The following is a 20110-nucleotide window of genomic DNA, read 5'->3' on the forward strand; positions in this document are numbered from 1 at the left end:
TTAATTCGTATTAAACGAAAATTGTATTGAGCAAGTTTGTATTGAATAGGTTTGACTATACTCCCATTTTAGCATTAAATTCACACATAAATTCGTATTTTTAAGTTTTTATTTTCACTTGTGGGATATGATTTGAGGCAGTAAATTTTCGAAAAAGAAGGGTTGATATATTTTTGTTATATTGGACACCTGTATTTTTTATAGGCATCTTTTTTCAGCCCCCTCGTTGGACAATTTGCTTGCTGTGGCCTTTGTGTTTGTAATATCAGTACGAATATGTCATTATTGACAAACATTGATCGGTCCTATACGTAATGTATTGGAAAAAAAAATATCCACTACGTATAATTTTCCTTTATACTCTTCCGAAACGTATAGAGATGGATAACATTTTAGAAAGAGAAAGAGATAAATATTTAGGAACATAATATATATTTTATGTAGCTTTTGGTTTAGAACGAGAGAAACAATGTTTATGCTTTTGCAGAAACGATAAGATATCGGAGATCACAATCACTACAAAAAAACGCAAAAATAAAATATTACATGTGCATAAAAAGAACATGTTGAAGATACCATATACGTATTCTGAAAAAGAAAACAAGGAAAAAAAAACGGCTTTTGCTGTTGAATTCAGCAAAAATATTTCTCATCCTTTTTCTCTTTCTTTGAAGTCAATGCTCATAAGACCGTCGATTTCTGAACTAAAAAAACAGCAAAAAATGTAAAAAAATCCTCGTTTTTTCCCGAAAAGATAGAAAAAAAATGGAGCTAGAAAGAGAGTTGAAGGGCGAGTGGTTTAAACCCTTTGTCAACATGATAAACGACCTGTCGAGAGAAATGGAAGGACTTTTGTCGACCATATTCTAGAAGGATTTACTTGTAGTTTGAGCTCCGTATATAGATTCATGCACGTATAAGGGTTATTGAAGTCGGCCTCACACTCTCTCTCTGTCTCTCTGATATGTACGCCTATGGCCGAGGGAATACATATGATATGCATGTATATATATATATATGAACATGAATATATATATATAAATATGCGGAGTCATATGAGAAAAAGAACGAGAATAAAGTAAGTAGTAGCTCAGATAACTGAACAAGATATTACGCATAGTTTTCTTTTATGTCGAACAGATTTCGTTTCGCGTTTGAAGAATTACGAGTTGGAATGTAGAGAAAAAGAGATGGTTATTGTGAGAAAAATGTACTATAAAAGAGGACTATTGATGATTTGGTGAATATTCCACATGTGCCTGATCGATATAAGTAAGCTCTACTTTTAACAATAGCGAAGAAAATAACGTCATAATATTATAAATCGATATTATATTTTTTTGTGATAGTTCGATGATATTGGAATATTGGATTCGAAAATATCGGGTTTTTTTCACACTAAAGGCATACATCACGTAAAATTCGATGAATAGTTCTTTACGTGAATATAATATGATCGAGTGCTTTCGTATTTGAAATCTTGAAATTGCGCACCATATGAAGAAAAAATAGTTTTTTTTAAGTTTGTTATGGTTCAATTATACGGAATTTATCTCCACTATTTCATTGATGTATTGCATTTTTTAAATTAACTATCAATTGCATGAAATAGATCTTTGGGTTATTGCAGCAATTAATCACGAAAAGTTTATGCATGTGGTAATATTTAAATATGTGTTTATGAATATATATATATATGTATTTTTCATTGATTTATAGTGAACCGAAACGAAAAGTCATTGATACCAGTGCTTGTGTTCATCCATGGAGAGTCGTATGAATGGAATTCTGGCAATCCTTACGATGGCAGCGTCTTGGCAAGCATTGGGAATATAATTGTAATAACTATCAACTACAGACTGGGAATATTTGGTAATTTCTGATTTTCATTTTGCCATATCCGATACCACGCCAGTTATACTTTATAGTTGAAACTTTCATAATTTTCTTCAAATTATCATTTTTTGAAGAAAAAAGAAATTAAAACATTTAGGATTTTTTTCCTGAAAATATATTTTTTTCCGGATACACCACATTTATAAGACTATAGCGTATAATATTGTAACAACCAACAGAAAATGTGCAATATAAAGCAAACCTGGGACGGATGAGAACAAAATACGTTTTTTCCACCTTAGTATATAAATATTTCTTTTATGATCAATCCTTAGTCTCAAATGTACTCTCGTTGTGATATATTTTTCTATATTTAATACATATTTTTATATATTTTTCATAAACCCATTACTTTTGTTTTTAATGGAACGTCTATACCTTGAGCATGCATCCCTCATTATCGAAACAACGTCGTAATTCGATTTTGGAATCATTAAAAATTTGTGGATAAACGTTCTGAATTCTCAGTCTCTCAACCTCATCCATTCAATTAAGTTTTATTTTGATGTGGAACAAAATTACATCATTATAAAGTTTTATGTTTCATGCCAAAAATAATATTCTAACTCAAGAGTGCACAAACTTTTGGGTCCAGAGATACGCACTATTTTCGCCTCTCGCGGGCCAGTCACGTGTATATACAGGGTGGTAACTATTAACCACCCAATAATAACACACGGGATTCCTTGTGAAAAATTAATGCAAAAAAAGAGTTTTTTCCTTCTAGGATCGGGAATTTGAATTTTCTTTTTTTTGTCGTGTTATTTTTGTAACGTTCCATTTCTTTCCCAGCAGCGGGTTGCCCCTTGTTTTGAAATGATCTGAAACATTCAATTCCGTTAGAAGCCTAATTCGGCCTTTTTGTCTCACGATTGGCAGCTTTTCTCCTCGTGAAGAATCATGTTACAACATTGTTATAAAGTAATAATTTCGCCCACTTTATTGGCAAAATTATCACCAGATTTATAATGTATTAGCCAAATGGTATCTATTCGAAAGATGGTTTTCTGAAAAATCGACACTTTTTTGTCATCCTTCACTATCAAGTCAATTTTTTTGAGAAAAGATGCAGTGCATAGTGTTTACTGTGCGATTTGTTTTTTAAGCTGTCGGTTTAATCAGATTACATGTTGATCAATAAAACAGGGCAATATTTTTTGAGTAATTTTAAACTTTCGTCGAAACTGTGTGTTACGCGCACGTAAGTAAATTTCAATGAAGGATGTAAAAATAGTAGTTTGACGATGGTGGCTGATGGAACAGTAAAATAATAACAACCATTCACACAATCAGAAAATTCTTGTCAAACATTTATTTTAGTTATATTATTTTATTTTTATATATTAATATATTATATTTATGATCATGTGTTTTATATTTATTTTTATTAACTTTTTAAACAACATTTTATGGCATTAACCTCGGCATTGTCAGCCACTTCGTTGGGTATGTATTTGTATTTGTAGTTGTACATGTAACATTTTATGAATCGACACATTAAAAACAATTAGCTGTTCCGGATTTTTTTCTATTGACTATTCATTGAGCCACATTTTCATATTTCCTACCGAATGCAAATATTGGAATGAGTATTTTTTTTTACTGCAATTGATTTTTCTCGCTTTAAAATGCTTATAAATTTACTTTAGAATTTTACATGAAAGATTTTTGGCTTTAAATTTTTTCCAGCCTTCATGATTCACCCAGAACTTGGTCATTTTTTGAGAAAAAGTTTCATTCGGAGGCATATTTATTAGGTGGTGGTTGCACCTGTTAGCAGAGACGGACCTCAGGCTCTCACCTCACCGTTCAAGGCACTACTAATTTCGCCGTCCCTTTGAAATGCTGTTATGTTTTGTTTCTTAGTTTTTTATCCCGAAAAATCATGCACTTTCTCTTAGCTCTCAATTTGCAAAATAAAAGACATCACTTTGTTTATTCTTTTAAATATGGTTTTGAGGAATGCTTCATGTGCTCACACACACACACACACACACACATATCATAAATGAGAGCTTTTTAATAATAGCATTTTAATTTGCATTTGTTAGACTTGATAATTTATGCCTATAATCGATTTTATACGACAAGCTTATTGCGTTAATCAAGTTAATTATGTTGCAGAATTACAATGTGTGAAAAGCGGTGGCGAAACCATAACCTCGGCATCTGCGGCAGGGCCCTCAGATTTGAATCTGTAGCGGGCCCCCCAAGCCAAAAGTAAAATAAATATTTAAATAAAAATAAAATATCAAATATTTACCATTGTATGAATTCAATACAACGACGACTTAATGGTTACTTTGAAAGCTTAAAATTGTTTTAAAATCATCCTAAATAAGACTCAACATGAGCACCTATTCTGAAAAAAATAAATAAAAATAGATAAACGAATAAAAATATCAATTTTTATTATTTTTCACATCATGAACTTCGTTGTTATTCTTCCCTAGATAAAGTTTTCATTATCATCATCATATATGAAGACTGTAAGTAAGAAAATGAAAGAGTAAAAAGTAAAAAGATTTTTTGAAATCTCTCTTCTCTCTCTTAAAACTCTCTACACTAGACTTTGTTATTATCGATTTAGAAATTTATTATTAAGTAGCAATTTCGGAAAATTCCATTAGACCGCAGCCAATATCACTCATACACGGGACATTGATCCTTAAAGTATAAAAAAAAAATATTATGAAGCATCCAAGAAAAGATAATGGAAACTGAAGGTGAATTTCTCTACCTCCTATATATATATATATATATTTTGCTTCTTATTCTACTTCTTATACATTCTGTCTTATTTAATGGAAGATCTTACTTCTCACGGTTGGGATAAATCATTTCTGAAAGATTCCGACGCCCAATTTTCTGCGGGAAATATAAAAAGCTATTTCTCCCGGACTAATCTCTTCAGCTCCCGGAAAAGTAGGAGAAAAAAAAGCGGGAAAGACCGGGACAAAAATATTTTTCTTATTTTTTTTTTCGATGCTAGGACGTTCTTTATCCAGGACGATGTGTTTTCACGGTTACTTCCTTTTTGATGGGAATTTTTTTTTCCCTTTTCTTATATATATTTATTTCCCATTCCGCTTCAACCCGGTCGCTACTACTATAACCAGAGCCCTTCATTTCTCCGACAGAGCGATAAAGCGTTATATTTTGTTGCGACACGCGTGGCGACATATTTGCCACATATAAAATTCTTTGGCGAACTTTGTACGGCGTGTCACAAGACAAAAAAAAGAACAAAACTGTATCGAATATTTCCTATTTTTTTCCCCTTGTTCGGATAACTTGGACTGTATGTACTACACAAGGAGAATGACCGGGAAAGTATCCTGTCATATGGTCATTCTGGTATATAATTCTGTTTTTATGATGTAGATTCGTGGGAAAATGACGGGAAAACACGCTTCGTGAGAGAAAGTGCTGGAGAAGTGTTGTAGCATCTTGCGTTAAAGTTACTCGTATATTATTATATTGGTGCTATTGCTTGTTTTTTTTCTTTTGATGGTCGAAATGACATGGTTATCATGGAAATGACAGATGAATTATTTTATGTTGTTGGATGGTTGTGTATAATAGGGTCATCATGGAAGAAATATTGCTTGAATAGATGTTATGCAAGTAGTTGGATGTGAAAATAAAACTTAATAAATATTAGTTATCGTAAGGCACCTTATATAACTAGGCGGACTCATCTTCTTACATCTTGGAGAGGTAAAACCAGTTTTTTGTTCAAAGTGACGTCTAATCGTTAGAGAAAAATGAGAATAAGGGTGGGGGGCAGAGACTGGCTATAGCAGGGCTGCCCACCCTTTGAGGCCCATGTATGCGTTCCAAGAGAAGTATCAATCCACACATCATGATATATATATATGCCCCGGCTGGCCATATGTTCTCGAGGAAAATTACGCGAAATCGGGATCCCGACTTGAATATAATACATGATGCCACCAATCATCACCAGAAAAGTTGCCATTTGTCTATAAACTCATTGAAAAATCGTCAAAGGCTGATAGTTAGTGCAACTGAAAATCACAAAATCACAGTGTATTAACCCATTGCGATCCAGAGGTTTAGAGGTTTTTCGCAAATTGATTGGTAAAATACAGGACGTGCAAAAAGTTCGTAGAAAGTTTAAAAATCGATAAAAACCGGAAAAATAACCGAAATAAAAAGCTGTTTGCGGGGGGGGGGGGGTTACCATCTTTAGGGCACGGAAACTTTTTGACAGGCAAAAATCCTCAAAAACAGCCGATAGGTGACGCTGACGTACAGAAAAGAAAAGTGAAACAAAGGCAAAGAAAAGATACGCAAATAACGAACACCATGCTTCCAAATCGTTTATTACAGCAGTATGTGTTCCACACAGGATACACCACCACGATAGGAGATAGCACATTGCAGGCGAGTCACAAATCCAGCAATGGCAGAGTGCAGCAGGTTCACATACACAGTTTACAACGATCAACTGATTGTAGATTAGGAGCGCAAGTTTTTATAATCGTCTCATTTACATATTTCCACCGAAGTCGCTCGTACCAGTGCCACTTATCGGATGTTTTTGAGGTTTTTCCCTGTCTTATAAAACACTTCCCGTTGCGTAGCGATATTAACCGTGCTGACCGTGTTTTGTTTCGGTCATTTTTCCAGTTTTTATGGATTTTTAAAGTTTCTACGGACTTTTTGTAGTTCGTATTTTCTAGCGGCTCCCCGCAATCACGACTGTAGGAGGGCTTCTGCAACCTGTTCTACTTATAAGCTTTTGAAAAACCACAAACGCTAGCATTTTGGCGCTTTCCTCCAATCGTAAGATACGTTTATAACAACGAAATACCTCGGAATAAAGGTCGTATATCCCTGGGCTATATGTTCCAATATTTCTCACAATTTTATTGGGCACAATTCATTCAAAGATGACAAACAAATCAACCTATCGTATGTCAAAGAGTCCAAGTTTACCGCACTTGGTGAATGCGTATGACGTGCAACGTCCTTTATTCTAAATTTGTAATTGATTTATAAATCGCTGTAACGCGGATTAATTTCATTCAAGATGCAACTGAAGAGTATACTTGTGTGGTCTGTTGACTTGGTGACGAAAGAGGTCTGGATCAGTTTGTTTTAATGCATGACCCTTGGATATTTTTGCCATGGCCCACTATTTCAAGAAAATAGCTGTTCCATATTGAAAGATGATGAAATAAAAAAAGCATGGTAATGCCAATTGGGTATTTAAAAAATGCGAAATGCTTTCCAGTTTTGGAAAAAAAGTGCATTTCACATATTACCAAAGCCGTCTTTGGCGAGTCTGGTTGATATTTTTTGGACTCTTTATATTTTATATATTTTGGGCGACAAATTTTTAACGGCATGTGTTTTGAGATAAATATTGAAATGCCATTAATGAAACAAATAATTCTATAATTATCTTTAGAAATAATTTCACACTTAATGAGAGAAATAATTATACAGTTCGTGAAAGTGATTTCAGAATTAATGAAATAAATAATGGGAAGTATTCGGAATTGGTGAAAGAAATGATTTAAGAAAAGAAAGAAATATTCAATAATTTAGGGTTTTTTTGTTCATTCTCTTTGTTGCCCCCCTTTGCTCGTCCGTGCTTGTGAGCTGTATGCCATCTCGCAATTTTAAGATACCGCAGATTTGGTGACCCGCGGACTTCATGGGAAATTTTAATACAGTCCGCTATGTATGAAAGGCTGAAGATCAATGATTTGTCACGCTTAATAATTCATAATGTCAAATAGTAATTCGCACCCGCAAAACATGTCAATATGAAACTCTGCCACCCACTAAAGTGATCCGAAGTCTAGACTTTGGCCAATAGGTGGAAATACAACTTGCCATGTGGAAGTGTCACTTCATGCGGAATTGCTAGTCACAGCTAGTTGGAGAACTTGTATCAATAGTTGGTTCATTTCAATATTTGGGAAATATAAATTACAATATAACAAAAATATTGAAAATTGTTTTTTAATATTGATTTGATTTCAATATTTGTATGGGACCTCGTTAGATGCTAAAGTATATAGTTCGCTCAAACCGTTTCCTAGTATAAACAAAATCAAGACATATTCCTTATTTTTATGTCTGTCTGAAGTTTCATGTCTCAAGTGCGTTTTCCTCTTCCTATATCCAGCACCAGATTAATTTGTAAACATAACTTATTGAAATAAACAAGGATATTGCCACTTCTATTTTTGGACATCAATACAAATCATCTTGCACGGGTTTTGCACAAAACATTGATTTTTTTGTTAAGAATGCCAAACTCTGTTTCTCATAAACGTATCTCAATATTTTTCTTCATAGGATTTCTCCCAGCTTTAGACAGCACTCAACGAGGAAATTACGGAATAATGGACCAAGTGGCCGCATTACATTGGGTACAAGAAAACGTACAAGGATTTGGGGGTGATCCAAAGAAAGTAACCATCATGGGTCAAGGCCATGGAGCTGCGTGCGTCAACTTGCTCATGCTTTCTCCATTGTCCAAGGGTAAAAACATATTTTAGTAAAATCATTTACAACGGATTACTTTAAAAGAGTTTTTATATAGTACGATAAATATATTTTCATTTTCTTGAGATAACTACTTGGACTGAAAATTATATTTAGAATGAAGCAAAAGTATGGATTTCAGAATGCTAGTGTTAGTGCTTACTTAAAGGTGGGAAAGTAATTTACATTCTCTATGAGATTCAAAAATACACATATTTGAATGCAATAATATACATATTCAAATTTTATTGTATTATTTATTGCATATTTTTTTTCAAATTTTATTGCATCATTTACTGCATATTCGAATTTTATTATATCATTCAGAACAAAATATTCGAACGCAATAATACTTTGCTTCATCAGAAATCATCAGCAATATATTCGCATTTGCAAAAAATTGAGGGTATGAATTGAATGAATGAAATAAAAAAAAGAAACATTTTTCAACACTTAAATATTAAAAATTGATCATTTAATGATTCGAAATTTGATATAAAACTTTCGATTAAATATACATCTGCGAAAATGAATTCGGCCAAACAGTGTACATTTTCACAAACCATCATCGAAAAACAACATTTAGGGAAATTCTCACTGTAACAGTTTTCAAATCCGACGTGAAATGATTTGAAACACGAAAAAAATATGTTTTTATACGTCATGGAAACAAATCTTAATCTCATAAAAATTTAAACAAAAAATATACGAGTATTTGGATAGAATCCATTTCGTTTTCAAGGCAAATGTAGTTTTTTCTTGTTATTTTCTTCACTTCTAAACAAAATGGATTCACGTACTTAATGCTATATTCTAACTAGAAATACGCATAGTTATTAATTTCTTTGAAAAAAATCTTAATTTCTTTCTCGTAAGAAACAAAAGTACAAATAGAAATGAAAAATTATACGTTTTTGAAAACTCTCATTTACTTTTCCGATGTAACTTTAGAAAATTCTTATATTATATCAAATACTCAAGGAATTTTCGAAAAATTAATTTAAGTAGAGATATTCTAAGAAGTATAAAACTGTTTTTCGCTGGACTAAGCATTTCAAAAGAGAAAAAAACCCACTTTTTTTTAATATTAATTTGATATCTAAAAAAATTACATAAATTTTGTGAGATAAAGCTTTTGTTTCTGAATTTAATATGTTATTTTATCATTTAAACTTCTTTGTAAAAGTCTAATAAGACCTTGTTTTTTATGTTTTTTTTTTTTTTTTGGATTTCCATCTACACAATTAATATATTTTATGCATGCGCAATTTATTTATTATAAAATGATTATTATTCTGCAAGAATGAATCGGAAGAAGAAAAGAAAGTACGGAATATATTCTAAAAATCGTATTATCGTAACTCTACAACTGGATCTCGAGAAGTTTTGTTCCCAATTACTACTAAACATGAGCAACAGACTGTGAATACTTTTTCCGCTTCGTTTCGTTGAATTACGATTTTGTATTTTTATTCTCATGCATTTTTCTCACGTATTTTTATTAATTCTTCTTATTTTCGAACAGTGCTTATGTCTTATTAAATTCAATTTCTTTTATTGAACGATTCAGTTTATAGGATTCATTATTTATAAGAAATTTCACTCTCAATATTCATTTAGATTTGAAATTTTTACTTGTATGGGAGTAATTTCAGTAAAAAAGGTCTTGATGATATTTAGCATTTTTAGGATGAGATTACATGAACTTATTATTGAAAAAAAAAACAATGTTTATCGATTGAAACTCACAGATAACAAGTTAAGCAACAAAATGTTTTAAATGGGCAATTTGGATTTTTAAATGTGAGAGCAATGTTTTTCTGTTCCTCTTATCGCTGCATTTTAATAAAAATATCGAATTATACCTATTTGTTTTGTTGAACTTAATTCAAAATATACATACTCAAATACTTGTTTATTTATATTCAGAGCATCAACGCATAAAAACTCATACCTATGTAATTCAGGACAAAAATCGAAATGAACAAGTATGATTTGGAAGTTTTTACATGGATTTTAATCTTATTTGTTAAATTTCTGGAAACGTGAAAATATTTAATACTGCATGAGAATCAGTACATTCATTCATTGCACTTTATAATCTTTTGAGCTGCATCAAAACGAAAGGTATTCAAATGATTTCTGTACTACATACGCACTACAGAATTTATGTTACTGGAAAATTTGCGTTTTTTATATTAATCTCTTATTAAGTCTTTGCTTAAAATGAGAAATGTGCTACTTAAAACTTTAGTATTTTATTTATATCATGAATTTCAGAGACGTGTGAGCGGCAAAAACCGAAAAAACAATCTGTCATTAAGGTAATAACATAAAAGCTAATTGATTGTAAAGTATTTTGTTATTATATTATTAAGTATTTTGTTAATATTTACACAAGTAAGCATTAATAAAAAGTTAACTTTTTAATATTTATCGAAGTATTTTTTTTATTCGAAATACTTAATTCTATATAATTATCGAAGTATCGAAGTTATTATTTTTATAAAGAATACGATGGGGTATTCTTACAAATTACAATCCACCCCTGCTGCTTAATCTGATCACATCGACAGTCGGGTTTCTCATACCAATAACCGAATGATAACTGTATCCGAAAAGTCCCGTTTGTAAGTACGATGACCATACATCCCATTTGGTCGAACGGGACGATGATAAACGGCTATTGGTAAAATGGGACAACGTTTTTCTTTCGCACACAATAGGTTAAAAAATGTTCAATCATTTCCTTTTTTAAATCGAATGATTTATTATTTTAAAGCGACACCTCTTTTTTCTTTCTTCGAGCCAAATGCTGCCTTTTGTTATTTATCCATTAGTGATTTTTCTGACAAACATTACAGAATTACATTCTGAAACGCCTCACAATGGCTAAATAACAAAAGGCAGCATTTGCAATTCTGCTCAAATTTTGTAATGTACACAATATGTTTCATAGATCCCTTGAGAAAGTCTCTCGGAAAGAGAAATTTGAATCTGGTCAACTGGAAGAAACTGATCAAGAATTTAACTAAAAAGGCTTTTCTTTTCGTCGTACATTTGAATTCCCTATACGAAGACCATTAATAAAGCCGCCCCACACGTACATGGAGCTTCGCGAATACTATGAAATGATTACGACATTATGTACGGAAATGTTTATCAACAAGGGAGGGGGAATAACACACCTTCTAGCCACTTGGATGTCCTGCAGCTTGATACGGGCTTCTCATAACAATAACCGAATGATAAGTGTATCCGAAAAGTTCCGTTTGTAAGTACAATGACCATACATCCCATTACCTTGCAGAGAAAAAAATAAGTTTGGTTAAATCTTAGCTTGAGCATGCACAAAAAAAAAAAAAAAAAAAAAAAAAAACTTTCGACGGAAAAAATTGATAGCATTATCCGAAGTCCCAACAATTTTCTATCGATTCTTTCCCGTGTACTGATATTTGTATATTCCCGTTCCTTGCAAAACGGGAATGAATACATAATCTGTGATTCTTATAAGCGGCGCGTCGACTGTATTCCTTTATTGGCGTTATGACATATTTGGATAATAATATTCCGCGAAGACAGCATTCGTGTGAATTTTTCTATAGTAAAAAACTATGCTATTAAAAAAAAAGCAACTATTTTTTTCATGTTGAGGTAAAATATTTCTAAGGAAGAAGTGAATCTCTGTAGAAAAATTGTTTCATTCGATGAAATGAAAATTTCTATAAATATAATCCATTATATTGAACTAATATATAGTAGATCAAGAACAAACGTGAGCGTTACGGTGAAAATTCAATTTCCTAAAATTCAATTCGTTTGATAAAAACATTTAAAATGAAGTGCGATAGAAATAGTGAGATAAATCGAGAAGCTACTTAGAATACAAACTATATAATTTTTTTTTAATGAGAAGTGTATTATACATTATTAACTATTATTATTTTTTCGGGATATATGCTTTTATATTGGAGATTTTGGTGATATTTGACAACCACATTTTTATGGGCATAATTTTTCAGGTACTTTGTTCGGAACTTTATCTGTTGTGACCTTCGTATTTGTATAAAAATTGAATATTTATAGATATCGCGGTATTCTGTATATTTCAAAGCAAAACGAGCTGCCAAATCATATAATTCCGCAAAACTTTAATTCATCAAAAATTCATGTTAGGCTGGTATTACACTATAAAAGTTTGATATTAGTCCTATTATAAAACTTGAAAAATGCAGCCAATAAGGTCAACGGTTACATTTTCTAGAATGTAACCAGTAACCTTATTGGTTAGATATAACCTTATTGGTCAAGTTTTATAAAAGGGATTTTATCAAACTTTTATAGTGTAATACCGGCCTTATACATGTATCTTCTCTTCAGACTTTACACATTTACCATATACAAGGTATTAATCTTTAAAATTTATCTTATGATGAAAGCTTCTCATTCTAAATCAGATAGATATTTGAATTTACGCTTAGAAACGCAATGCACAGACCTCAGCCCATCCTTTGAATATTTAAAACTAGTGGGGGGGGGGGGGTGTTCAATTAGGACCGAGAATTATAAGAAACTAAACTATGTTGCTTTCTTGAAAGGAATATGAATACATGGATAATTAAAACAAAAGTGTATGCAAATGAAATACTAATAATACACGAGAGATTTATCGTTAATATAATTTTTTTTTTTCACTAGTATCTTTACGATGACTTGAAACAATAGCAATGTGGGAAATTGCATTTGGGAACCAGAAAATTCAAGTAATGAAGTGTGACCTTTTTAATAGCCATTTTCAGAGAAAATGACATTAATTATATTAAAAATCAACAAGATAATTAAGGATATATCATTAGAAAAAAAGATGGATTGATCTTTCCAGATTTTTTTCTTTCCATAATGATGAGGATTGTATGTTATTTTCATTTTATATTTTTCCCATTTGCATTCATTGTATCTTTTTTTTGCATCTCAGCAGCGAATGTATTATCAAAGATTTCTATTGATTTATCGCTAATTATGTACATAATTAAATATCGTTAATTAAACTCCCTTTCGTCAATGTATCATTGTTCTTATATACGCGTGCTGACTACTGAAAGATTCCAGATTATTAGAAATGATTTTTTTTTTCTCCCTCTTCCTCATTCAAGAACGAGATCAATTAATTCATTTAGTTTTGTGGATTGAGTGGATTGAAATTTTAGTTGGAAAACTGAATAATGCAATTTAATTATCTCTGTTTAATTAACTTTATTTGTAATAAAGAAATATTGGTGCTGAATTTTTCATAATTTTCCCGTTTTTACAGACCTTTAGAGGGCATCACAGATAAAGATTAATTACATATAAAAATTGTATCAATAGAATAGTAGTGATGAATGGATGATTTGATGTGCATCGCCTATTGTGATAATCAATGGTTTGAATGTCTGATGAAATTTTTCAGTAAGGAAAAACTATTGTACCGTGAGAATAGTAAAACTTGAAACATTTGAAATAGTTTTAACAGAATCGCATTCTTAGCTGATGTTTTTGGAGTGCAAGAGATTAGAAATAACATCGTAACTGAATGTTGTTATTTCTTTGTCTTTCACCTGGACGGGTTTCTGCAAATAGGAACGTTTTAATTAAAAATTTTACGTTTGTTTTTTGCTATTACATTTCAAGTTTAGTGAACAATATTTAGTAATTATAATCCCTACAGTCAACTGGTGAGTCAAACTAAACGTTAAATCACATCAAAAACTGTGAATAAAGTCATTAATATTTTTCAGAAATGGTGGAACATCGTATACCTTGAAACAAAGAATAACGTGTAACTTGGAACAGTATAAATCTTGAAATTTTCGAATTTCAACTTTTGATCATTATTAACTCTTAATATTCTTTTACATTTTAGTTCTATCAGCCTCTCCTACAAAAACTTCAGCTTCCCCATTTCTTCTCTTTCATCCACATTTAATTATCTCCTGGTCAGATTTGTTTGAAAAAATGCATCCAAAAGAAATTCGTAAAAGTGAATATTCTTAGAAAGAGAGGTGAGAAAGTATTTAAATAACCAACAGCGCCAGATATAGTAAATGTTGACATTATTGATGTATCTCTAATGCAATCTCGTAGCCTAAAAAGAACTGATAGAATTAAAGATTTTAAAATCATTTATCTTTATTTTCTGCATGTGCAATGTTGAATAGTGGTAATACATCTCATTTATTTAACTGAGTACTACACCTTCATTATTGTTACTTTTGTGTGTGTATATTAACAATCATTATTTCTCTGTCATTATTTAAGAAAGTCACTCCACTTTTTATAAAAGGGGGAGAATTTTTTGCTTCTTGACGGTTTTGTTGCACCATCAGTTTTATTCATTCTGATGAGTATTCTATTCATGTATTCTATGTATTCTATTCATACCAGTTTGAATGCGATTCTGAGCATCTGGATAAAGACAAACACGCCTCAACTAGTACTACGTTAACAAAAATACGAGACTTATTTTGTTACGGAAAAAATGAATACAGATAGAACCTGTTCATTTGGTCCAAGTAACTACTCTGGACAATTATGAATTTCGCCATTGTTCATACAAAGGTGTAAATGCGAAATGCAGTTTTTTTCGTCGCTAAACTTCTTTGGAATATGAGAATCGTCGACCGACCGTTAAGCAAATTATTTACCCGAGGGTAAAGGAAGTCATATATGGGGCAAGCAAGGGGAATAAATTGGTGGCAGAAGTATTGGAATGTATGATATTTTGACAAGTAATCCGACATCTGGGGGGGGGGGCTGTTATCAGGTGCATTATCGTGATGGAGTACCCATGACTTGGCCTTCCAAAGATCTGGTTGCTTGTGTCCCATCGAATCATGCAGACGTTTAGGAACTCACAGGTCCCTCATGGTGTCAGTTTTATTTGTTAAAACATCACATTCCGATACTTTCACAACCAGCTTATTCTTCTGGTCATGCCCCATATGACTTTCCACGTCCTCAAATGCTATATGTCTGCATGACTCGGCGAGACGCAAACGAGCAGATGTTTAAAATGCCAAGTCGTGGGTGCTGCATCACGACACTGTACCTTCTCACAGGTCCTCCTGGTCAAATTGCTTGTCAAAACACCACATTCCTACACTTCTACAACCAGCTTATTCCCCTTACTTGCACCAAGTGGCTTTTTCATTTTTCGTCGAATAAATAATTTGCTTCGGGGGAACTATTATTCTCAGGCTCCAAAGAAGTGCAGCGGGCAGCGATGAAGGTACCGACGGATGTGGCAAAAACGGTTTGCGATATAAATCTTTGTACGAACAATCAAAAAATGCATAATTGCACAGAGGATAGTATAGTTACTTCGAAGGATAAACTAAATAAACGCGTTCTATCTTTATTCAATTTTTCATTATTAAAAAAAGTCCTGAAACTTTTTTAATGTAACAGTATAACTCAAATCCATACCCACAGGGCTTAAGATTAGTTATGTCTTGTACTAGTGAGTACACGACTGGCAAGTGATATCTCAGGCTTTTGATATACGTGGTTAAATACATGTGAAAAAATGTATAAGATAAATGTTAAACGAATAAAGAAGTATATCCCGGATTTTATCGATAGAATGAAATTAAAATCTCAATTTAAAATTTGCATAACTAGATATGAAGAATATAAAAAAAATTACAATTTCGGATTCCTCTTTTTTTTTCCCCGGATTGCTCTTTCGCAAGTAAACACATTATCGCTGAAATATTACATTATGCTCCTCCTTTTCTTAGGTTTGCCTGATAACATTTTCTTTTCTTTTTTTCCGTGATGTTGCTTCTATTTCGTTGTTCCAGCTTGACCTTTATTCCCGACGTCGACGCTGTCATATTGAGTTTAGAAGGGTTCCGATAGTTTCGAAATGGATACCGACAGTTAATTTGCATAAAACTCGCTGATTATCGGTGGCAAAACTGAAGCAAAAGCTCTCTCTCTCTCTCTCTGTTTTTGCTCCCAAAACCCTCTGATTTATTTTATTTTTTCATTCACAAGAACCTTCTTTTAGAGGTTTTAATCCATATTATATACACAGCTGTGCCCATGGAGTAGTATAAAATTTATAAAGGCTTCTCGTTCTGTTAGGAAAAGAAATAACTTTGATCACTGAAAATGACCTGGACTTTACGAAAAGAAACTTCAGTACCTTCTGATGCTGATCAGAATAGCACAGATGTATTAAATGCATTACATTTTTGCTTCTCCCTATCTCTCTCTCAGGTATTTGTTAGTCACATTATTCCATTTTGATCAGAATTTAATGTCATTTCTACCTCAGAATATCAATTTCTATACCCCCTCAAATTCGAAGGAATATACCTTGCAGTATAATTAGGATATATATAGAGAGAGATTTGTAAATAAAGTTATAGTGAATTTTGTGGTCATATTTTCTAGATCTTATTTATGCAAAATTTTGCAAATCTGGTACACTGTATTTTTATCATCTTCAAAACTGGAACAGCATTTGCGAATATAAATCTGTGTTTGCACTTAAAGTTTTTGCATTTGTAATGCGTACACTAAAACATGGTCTCATTTGTTGAACTAAAATTTGCAATGCTAGGGTTTTATTCTATCGGCCACATAAAGCTTAGCAACCTATCTAATGGATATTTTTCTAATATTTTAATACAATTCAGGTAGTTTTGAAGTCTTTTGCCACAAAGAAAGCACTTTTGCTTATTTTTCTCAGTCAGAATGATGAATTCTGTGAATTTTCGTTACCGACTCACATTTCAATGTTGAGTGTGGTGTGAACCACAAAAGTTTTTCTTTTCCAAATAAAGCCCAAAACGATTTTTGAGCTTCTAATATGGCCCAAAAGATGACATATGTTTTGTACTCAACTCTAGATAATGATGCGATCATTGTCACTGTGATTATGAGACTATATATACCTCCCAAACTCGAAGTTTCACAGTTTGAAATTTGTGTTTGAAGTGGGAGGAGGAAACCGATGTACCGTGACGATAGCAACCCTTGAAACACTTGGAATAGTTTTAACAGTATTGTTTTTTCTAGCTGATGTTTTTGGTGTGCAAGAGATTAGAAATACGTAAGCTTGCCACTGAGTGTGGTTTTAAATCTTTGTGACCCTAACAGAGATTTTGCAAATAGTCACGTTTTATTTAAAAAAAGGGTGTTCTTGTTTTTGCCGTGTTTTCTCTCAACATTGCAAGTTAAATGAACTATATTTAGTTAGTATATAATCACATGCTTAATAATGACATGCACTGCGAATATAGTTACTAATATTTTTCAGAAATGGTAGAGTATCGTGTACCTTGCAATAAAAAGGATAGTATAGCTTGGAACAGCATAAATCTTGAAATTTTCCTAGTCAAACTTGGAGTACCCAAGTTACACTAATCTTTAATACTTCTCCTTTTATATAAAATTTACATTTTAAATTTAAATTTCATTCTTTTCTCTAATACAAAGGTTTAAGCTACTTCCCCTATTTCTTCTTTTTCATCCGCATGTGGTTAACTTCCCTAGTCAATTTTTTTTAGAAAAACATAAAGTTCACACTGTGGGATGCGTCCGGAAAAAAATCTCACCAGATCAGTTTTCTTTCTATGAGGAGAGAAGAAAACACATTTTATTATTCATCAGCTCCCGATATAGCAAATATTGACGTCACGGATGTTGCATCTATAACGAAATCACCTGGTATCAAAAGAACTGACAGAACTAAAAATATAAAAACATTTAATTTTCCTATCTACAAATATAATGTGTAATAGCTATGCATTTCATCATACGTTCCTACCTCCATTATAGTTACTTTTGCGTATATATATATATATATATATATTAAGGTTGACATTTTGTCATCATTTTGGTATTTTTTTATTTCAATACATGATTTATATTTTTAAAAAATCACTGTAATATTTGTGCTTTTTTGACATTGTAAGTTTATCCCGTTACATGTTTCAAGGAACAAGACCCCTCATTGAACCTTAGAACATTTTTTTTTTTTTAAATCCATATTTCATGATTTACAATAAGAAAGAAAAATATTTTTAATTCCACATGATGCCTGATACAGTATACAGATACTAAAATTGAATTTAGTGAAATTTTTCGGTAAATTTTTGCTAAGAAAAAAAGTTTGAAAAATATTGCACCAAGGTATAACAGTTTCCTCTCCTACATGAGAAATTTCGAATAAATCCATTTTATTTGAATGAATGTCACCTTATTTCCACGAAGCATGATGTTTCAGATCCTCGTGCAACAAAATATCAAACTTCGTCGTTATAAAAAAATTTTGTCGTAACAAAATGCATTCTCTTCGATGGAAATGCATATGTGCATTAAAATTAATAGAGGCCAAATTATTCCCATTTCTATAAATTTTAGAAACTTTGAGGTAATTGAATGCGAAACAGGAAAAAAGACCAAATTAATATGATAATTCCTTTAACCGATAAAAATTTCCCTAATTAGTTCGAAATTCTGTGCCTCGAGGTGATGAATCTTAAAATCACTTGATTGGTTCCGCGATAAAATACCAAATATTCTTGGAATGCTGATAATTAAGTTACCTTCTATTCTATCTTCTAAAACTGGAATAACATCATTAACCGGTGAGATATGTATTGAGATGCGGTTGTAATTATTCGTCCAACAGTTCAGGAATTTCAAGAATTTCTCTGTTTAAGAATATATATATTATAATTACTTGGTTTTAGAGTATAAAATATTCCATGATATGTAACTGCTTGGAATTTAAAAATAGCTGATTACCCATGGGGAAATTTATCATTGAATTTTTCAACCGCACGAAGTGATGATTTTGAATATTTAAGAAAAATCTCAACAAAAACAAATAAATAATATTCATATTTTTCTTTTCCCCCGATTCAATTTTATGCTACTTCACGCGTATTTCTATAACATTTTTATCGTGCGTGAATGTTCTTAAATCACATGATAAGTGGCAATTTCAATTCAAACTTAACTTTTGACTGAAAACACGCGTTTTTTAAATGACGAGATAATAAAAATTATAAATTGTATATTCAACCAACATATGTTGACCATATGTCCCTTTTTGTTTGTAAATTACTTTATTAAAAGAGAAATTAAGTGTATACAGAATAACGATTTAGTATAATAATAGATATAAATTACTTGAGTACCATAATGAAGGAAACTGCTTTCGGAATCAGAGAATTTTAAAGACATCTCTACAGAGAGCTCTGAGCAGAATAATATTCATACATACTATAGGAACTATTCATACTACGATAATTTCTTTCAAAATCCACTCATACAAGCATCTATCTTGTTGAATGCAGTCAAACTTGGTTAATTCGAAGCCCAACGTCTCAAAAAAAGTTCGAATTATCTGAAATTCAAATTATCCAATTAATATGTCCTGGATTCGAAAATGACTACAAATCGCAACTTAATCATCAATATTCACATAGGGTATTAAATATCAATTATTAAAATTTTATGATGAGTTATGAAACTGTTTCTAAAATGTTAATAATTTTTAATTATAATAATTGATCTTAGCAGCTACAATCAGCATCACTGCAGAATTTTTTTACCATGCTCGAAGCCTGATTTATAGAAAAAGTTCATGATTATCCGTTACGAAACTGTTTTCCAAATTTTGCTTATC

General features: G+C 31.7%; 1 protein-coding gene across 1 annotated transcript in view; it reads left to right on the top strand.

Annotated features, from left to right (window-relative positions):
* The window catches only part of LOC149078487 (neuroligin-4, X-linked-like), a 191378-nt gene that overhangs the window by 118100 nt on the left and 53168 nt on the right, over positions 1-20110 (top strand). The window contains exons 2-3 of the mRNA XM_089240603.1: positions 1720-1872; positions 8236-8421. Of these exons, the coding sequence (XP_089096729.1) occupies positions 1720-1872; positions 8236-8421 (339 nt within the window). The remainder of the gene's footprint in view (positions 1-1719; positions 1873-8235; positions 8422-20110) is intronic.

Source organism: Pholcus phalangioides, unplaced genomic scaffold (genome assembly GCF_987345545.1).
Source record: "Pholcus phalangioides strain wild (caught in Gottingen) unplaced genomic scaffold, Ppha-v1.0 ptg000013l_1, whole genome shotgun sequence".
Taxonomy (NCBI): Eukaryota; Metazoa; Arthropoda; class Arachnida; order Araneae; family Pholcidae; genus Pholcus; species Pholcus phalangioides.